A 7,192-nucleotide genomic window follows, 5' to 3' on the forward strand; every position below is an offset into this window, starting at 1 on the left:
GTTACAAGGATTGCAGGTTCACATTAAACCAGGACTGGAGAACTGCCACACAAGGGAAAGAATATAACTTTATTTTAAAAAATAATAATTTAGCACAAACAAACAGGATTGCAGAGGTTTGATCAAAGCAGGAAGAACAATATTTGCCCACAGAACTTAGACCAATTTCATTGTCTTGTAGATGATATTTTCAGTGCCCTTCCCTGTCCACAGATCTGCTTCAAATCCTCACCTGCACATAAAGGAATCCTGACTCCTGGGGCTCTTGGTAACAAGGCAGAGGAGAAATTGTATGTGCTGTACCTGAAATGCTATTCCTACTGCCAGCGTCTCCATGGAAGATCAAAAAAAGACAGAAGAGCAACACCAGCATCTAAACCAACGTGCAATGCAAAGGGAACAACTTACACTCCTCCCTGGAGCTCTACTTACCCATGCCCCATTCCCAGTATCGTGGCCAAATGCTTCCACCCACGCCTGAATTCGTGTCCCCGCCCACAGGTTCTGTACACAGAGGTCTGCACACAGGCCTTTGCAATACCCCTCCCTCCCAGCTCTCTTCTCATCCAGACCTGCTGATCTTTCACCTCACTCCATGCCTGCATGCTGTACATTTCTTGGCACAGCAGCAGTTCGTTTCACAGTGACAGGATGTGCCCTGGAACACACTGAGCCACTACTGCAATTTCTTCTCTTCTGTGAAGTGGCCTTTCACGCAATTGCCATTCTGATACACAGGGCTGGCCCCCTTCCTTCTGCACCACACCACAGATTTGTAGAGGATAAATCCAATACTGGCCAGACAAAACAAGAGAAGAGCCAAGATGTCCAGGCAGAAGTACTCATATAAGGAGAGATCGTAGACAGCAGGGCGAAGATAGGGTGCCCCATCGTGACGGAGGAGGTACTCCAGCCAATACACTGTCCTGTTGAGAGCGTGCATCGGTCTGTCCAGGTGCAGAGCTGAGATGAGCTTGGCTGCTTTTCTGTAGCTGCAAAGGAAGAAGACAAGAAGTTATCCTTCTGACAGAAACTTCATAGCTAAGAAGCAGTCTGAGGTATCCAGTGCTGCTTTCAAATACCAAATGATACCGTGGGGGAATGCGAAATTTCTTCCAAGATTCTCTTCATATATGCCTCTGAAAGCCACTCTGAATGCAATTGTTAGCCATGGCAGCACAAACCAGAACGTATTTCACTTCATGTTTTGTTAACAAAACTGACAATTCACATGCTCAGTGGTTTCATGTGCATTGTGGTTTTCTGAGGGCAGTTTGCACCCAAAGGCCTCACCCAGCATCAAGCAACAGCTGCCCACCTGATGACTGGTCAAATCCTTCAAGGTACTGAGCTGTAACATCTTAACAACTTACCACGAGGTCGGTAGTTGAGAGCTTCTAACAAGTAATGCTCTCCGACAGCATTTCAAACACTAGCAGTTAAAATTCTCCTGTTATGAGGTGGGATTCCTGTGTCACTGTGCTGCAGCAGATTTAGGAAAGAGCAGAGCATCTGGTTGTCAGAGGAAGCAGGTGAACACTACTTGCAGCTCACTCTGCACTAAGTGTTTATGCAGAAAGCTTCTTGGACAAGACCAGAGCTCAAGACGAGGACCACATCTTAGGACACTGAGGCACTAATGAATCTAGTCAGCTGAGCAATGCTTGCAAATGTGCTTGATCCAGCAGCCACCACAGGCTGTGGTAGGGGTCAATACAAGGACATACTAGTCCCTACATACAGCCTGCACCAAGGAAGAGCTTAATGCTTCTGGATGCCTCACCTGGGGTCAGAGATAACTGTGACAACAGCCTCGTAAAGATCTTCTTCTTTTACTCTGCTCCAGTCCATGAGGATACCCATGCCCTTTGCCTGCACTCTGGTCATGATGTCAAACTGGTCCCCGTAGAAAGGGAATCCCACCACTGGCACACCATGATAAATTGCCTCAAATATGCCGTTCATCCCACAGTGGCTGACAAAGGCTTTCACGTTGGGATGGCCTACAGGCAAAGAAACAGCAGCAGGTCAGCATCTTCTGCACTGAAAAAGTGCTACTGGTAGCTTCCTCAACACCCAGCATTGATACATATTCAGGGAAAACCAGGCACACTGAGCAGAGAGGATGCTACCTTTTGGGAACACATCTGCCTTTTGGCAGCTCAGAGCTTGCAGCATGGCACCTGGAGGAAAAGGGAGGTAGTGGCCAAGATGCATTTTTGAGCAAGTGTTTGGTGAGGACCATATTTTGTACAGATGAGATTCACAACAAGCAACAGACTTAGGCCCAGCCAGAAGCTGTTGTCCTTGTATGCCTTTGCTGTGGTTTGGGTTAAACTCCAGGGATGTTGCTAGCAGCACACACAGACACAGAACCCAGCCTTACCTAGCAGGTCATTCTGGGGCAGCCACCCCATCATCAGTGTATTCTCACCCAGGTTTTTTGGCTTCTGCCCAAAGTATCTGTGGGAAGAGATAAAGGTGGGAGAAGAAAGGGAAAAGAAATACACAGAGAATATTATTATACATTCAATCAGATCAAGAGATGGCAAGTAAATTCTATGTTGAGAAGGACACCACTGATTTTCATCAAACTCGCATTAAAAGGAATCCCATTCCCTCCTTACCTCCACACCACCCTCTGTGGGAGACGAGCAAAGGCCCCAGCCATCTTCTCCACCAAATCACTTGGAAGAGCTCGGATTCCAATGCCAAAGGAGACAACAACAACACCTGCATCTGCTGCCTCCACCCAAAGACGCAGACCCTATGGGCAGAACACACACAGCTGCCTTTGAGTCCTGTTGGAGAAAGGCCTTTCTCACTGTTGTCTCTGCCAGCAGAATGTTGTCTACAGGGAAGATGAAACCCAATTCACCAGGAGCACAAAACTACATAGTTTTCACCAGGCAATAAACTCTAAAACCGCTGGGATTTCTGCATCCAGCCAGCCACAAACTACCTGGGCACCTCCTGGGCTTGGGAGCTTGCAGGGAGGTGTCCAAAACTTGCATCTCATAGCATTACCTCCTCCTTGGGAGGCAACAATTGCATCACTGAGTAATTGCACTCTTTGGCAAGGAGGGCTCTGAAAACACAGGGCCCACATAGGAGCAGACAGAGCAGAGAAGAAAATAGGAGTAAGAAGGGGAAGGCTATTTTCCATCACAACTAAGGCAGGCGGCTTGTCGGGGTATCTAGCTGTAGCCTGATACAACAGATGAAACACCACGCAGGCAGAGGTGGGGACACCATGCTGGAGATTTTCCACAATGTTGAAGGCTCCTGAAGGCAGCAGAAGGTTTTGCCATCTTGCCAGGAAACCTCTACCCATCCTTGACAGCTACTTGAAGGTAGCAGATTCAGTCCGTGATCACATTGCAGAGAGGTAGCTACAGCTCCAACAAAACCTACAGTTGTTTATCTTTCATTTAGAGGCCGTCTGTAATGTCACATAAACAGCTAAGTACCTTGAACAGAATCCATACATTTTTCAACCAGGGACAGAAGTATGCAGGGAGAAGAAATCAGCTATCACAGCTGCTATGGAGCAAATATAGATTATTTTCTTCTATGTCAGGCTGGGCTGAGCCTATTTTCATTATGGGTTCTGTCCTGCTTCAAGTTTCCCATGTATCACATCAGGAGCATTTTAGAGAAGTTCCATGAAATCTATTTTTTAATGTGAATAATTCCTTGGAATAAACACCAAAGAAGAACATGAAAGGCTAAATAAATAAATGAACAAATAATTATTCCTGTTATTAAAGAAGAAAAATAGGATGATTCATTCCAAATATCTTATTAATAGTGGTCTACAGGTTGGGGGACCATGTTACAGAAGAGTTAGAAAACACATTACAGTTTTACTCTCTTGGAATATTTGTCCTTTGCTGTATGCTTCTGGGACTCAAACCAATCTATGCAGGAATGCTTAGAAAGCCCTAAAAACCCAACAGCCAAAAGTGAAAACCCCAAACAAATTTCAACTAAGGGATTTTGTGGGTTTTTTTGTTTTGTGTTTTTTTCATTTTCTTGAGTTTTACATCCTCTGAGCAGTACAACCACTAAAACTACTAAAGAAGAGAAAGTGCTGCTTCTACTTTCCTAAATAAAAATATGACGACTCATAAACAGATAATTACATTATCCACTGTAATTGGGCCTTAATGTTTGTCTTTCTGAAACAGCATTAAAGTTGCTAGGGAAGCATGGCTGATCACAAAAAGTTGTCATCAGCTCTCAAATACATATCTATATTTCACTGAGTCCTAATTAGAAGAATTTAAAATCATAGTGTTTCAACTATGGGGAAATAAACACCTTAGTTATGTAACTCTACTCCAGTTCAGCTGGGAGATTCCGCAAGCTACCTCTAGACTTACAGAGGCCCTCTTTTCTGCTAGTCTCCTGTAAAATGGACACAGATATGTCTACCTGCTAGCATGACAGCCATTGCCTGTTGTAGGGCTCCAGACTTCCCTCCATCATTTCCCCTTAGGCACTCTGGGATCTGTTCTAGAAGCTGTGAAGCACATGAGTAATGCCCCAGCAAACAACTCCCTTCTTTACAAGCCAGGCACGTATGCAGGCCGATTGACCAAGCCAGTGTTTTGCAAGAGCTGTGAGGCAGCCACTCTGACACAGCTTTTGGAGCACTCTACATGCGTTGCATTTACTGCATGCTGTGCCACATGGGAAAGGGTGATGTGCCACCATACACATCTGGAGAACTTCTGTTCTAAAGCACCTGACCTCACTTTTTCCTTTTAACTTAGAAAAAAATAGAATTAATTTAAATTAGAAAAAATTGGCACCTGCAGTTTCAGTTAAAGCTGCCATCAAAGATCTTGACAGACCTCTAATAATTTGAAACTAGAATCTTATATCCATTTCAGTCCCTTAGTCACAACACCAGGACAACCTGACTGCCCAAGTGTAATTATCCAGGTTTATTTCCCCCTGGTGTTTGTAAAAGTGGTAATGGGAAGAATGGCAGACAGGTCCTGTTCTGTTCCAATATCATCTTCATTTAGAGGCTTTAAGAGCTTGTGCCTTCTGAATGTATTGCTATGGATTGCTCTGAATTTATTATTAGGGATAGTAAAGTACTGGCCAGAGAAAGCTTCTGGGATGACTGGAGAGTTTTCCCGTGGGGCTGGACCTTGAGAGAAAGGGGATGATGCAGAGTTTTGTATACTTTGGGATTCCACATTGAATTTGATGAAGGAACAAGCACAGCTCTCCCTATGGGCTCTTAAGACTACAAGCTTGAGGGCAGAAATGCCCTGTGAGAAATATGATTACAGAGGAAATTCTGACATAAATCAGCACTGAAGCAATGAAGACTAATTGTTCTTCCCATTTACGCTTCCAGTATCAGAACAAAGCTGCCAATTTAGGACTTCCACACACCATTTTACATGGAGAGTGAAGCCAAATCCCACTTCAGAGTGGACAACTTTATTCTAAATGCTCGCTGCAACCCATAGTCCTCAGTGTTCCTTGTCTCTCTGCTGTACCCAAGCACCAAAACACAGCAGCTTTCCAGGCTCATGGGGCTTCAGAGCTTTTACAAGGTTCTTGAAAATATTTACACTGAATAACTCTCCAGGTTAACGTGCAATCACAGCTCAAAGCTTTTCCACACTTACCACTGGAAGGGACTTTGCAGGCTCAGCAAGGATCCCCCCTGTGAAAATGACATGGGGGAGTGTCGGACGGGGAAAGTCCAACACCACATCATTACAGAGGAAGAAGAGACTAGTTCCATGGACAAGGTCCAACATAGATGTCTTGGGCTCCACCCTGTGTTTCTCCATGAGACGTTCAAACTTGGGCAGGATGACCAGCTTTGTAGCAATACGAGTAATCATGTAGACTAGGAGATTCCAAGTCCTACCAAAGAAGCCCATCCTGTCTGTCATCAAGGAGTTGAACTCAGGGACGTAGGCAACAGGGGAAGTGGCACCAATTTCTGCTGGGAACCAGAAACCAGTGGAGATCACAGCATATTTGACATGAAGAATATGAGCCAGGATAAAGCCGCACATCTCATTGGGGTCCACCAACAGCAAATCAAAGTGCTCACGCTGAAGTTTCTGCAGAAGGGTGGAGTTTCCTAGCACCAGGTCACAGTTTTCCAGGTACTTCTCCAAAAAAGAGAACATCTCCAAAGAGGTCATCTTCCCTTGGAAGACACGTTTTATCTTCTCCTGCACCCAGGCATCTGCGCTTTCTGTGCTGAAGATACCCCAGTACCTCTGCATGCGGAAGCCAGGCAGGTACATTTCTGTATCCCGACCCTCATGAAGAAGTAGCACAGCATCATGGCCCCGGTCAGTCAGTGCCTCTGCTACCCGCATGAAGACTCGCAAGTGGCTGTCAAAGACTATGGTGGGCATGATCAGCACCTTGGCACAGTGAGATGACTTCACACTGAATGCAGCCACTAGGAAGAGAAAAGCAGCAGGGCATGGTAGCACCTTCATCATCTTCATTGCTGCAAGGAAAGACACAAGGCATTAACATAGCACGAAATGCTTTGTCGTGAACTTGGGCAACTAACAACTGGGATTGTAGCAGCAAGCCAGAAGGTCATGAGTTGGGAGAGAAGAACAATTTGGAGTTTATCACTAGAAAAACAAAATGAAACAAAACACAGAACAAAACCCACAAAAAAAACAAACAAACAAAACCCAATCCCCAAACAAACCCAAACCAAAATAAAAACACAACAGCAAAAAACGATGAAGAAAAGAAGTTACAGAAATAATAGTAAAAAATAAACAACCAAAGACAGATATCAGAGTGTACCAAGGGAGTTTTCCAGAAATGCAAACCTTCCTCTCCTGCGCTCCTAAGGTGCAAGAACTAGCAGACCAACTTGCAGAAAGTTAGAAAGGGAGAGTGGCTGGGTCACAGCACCAGCAGAGGCATTTGACACTCAATCCCCAGTTACTGCTACAGAACCAGTGCAGCTGGATTTAATTTCTGTTTCTGCCCAGGCAGAATGGCTGGTTCCCTCTGAGCCCTTAATCTGTGTTCAAACTCACTGTGGGTCTGTAGAGCTTGATGGGAATGCCAAGTTACATGCTCCGGCTTTGGTCCTTTCAAGCCACCTTGCTCAGAACAGATGGAACTGGAGCAAGCCCAGGTCACAGCAGGACCCTCCAAAAGGAGCCACAGTCCC

At 45.2% G+C, this 7,192-nt stretch overlaps 1 protein-coding gene across 1 annotated transcript; it reads right to left on the reverse strand.

The window, feature by feature from the left end:
* Positions 1-676: 676 nt before the first annotated feature.
* LOC128968057 (2-hydroxyacylsphingosine 1-beta-galactosyltransferase-like) lies at positions 677-6,500 on the reverse strand. Its single transcript, XM_054382377.1, has 5 exons — positions 5,655-6,500; positions 2,628-2,767; positions 2,387-2,463; positions 1,784-2,003; positions 677-992 (listed from the first exon to the last, which is right to left on the reverse strand). The coding sequence occupies exons 1-5, from the start codon at positions 6,498-6,500 to the stop codon at positions 677-679; spliced, it is 1,599 nt and encodes a 532-aa protein (XP_054238352.1).
* Between the last annotated feature and the right edge of the window lie 692 nt (positions 6,501-7,192).

The sequence above is a fragment of the Indicator indicator genome, chromosome 7 (genome assembly GCF_027791375.1).
Source record: "Indicator indicator isolate 239-I01 chromosome 7, UM_Iind_1.1, whole genome shotgun sequence".
Lineage (NCBI taxonomy): Eukaryota > Metazoa > Chordata > Aves > Piciformes > Indicatoridae > Indicator > Indicator indicator.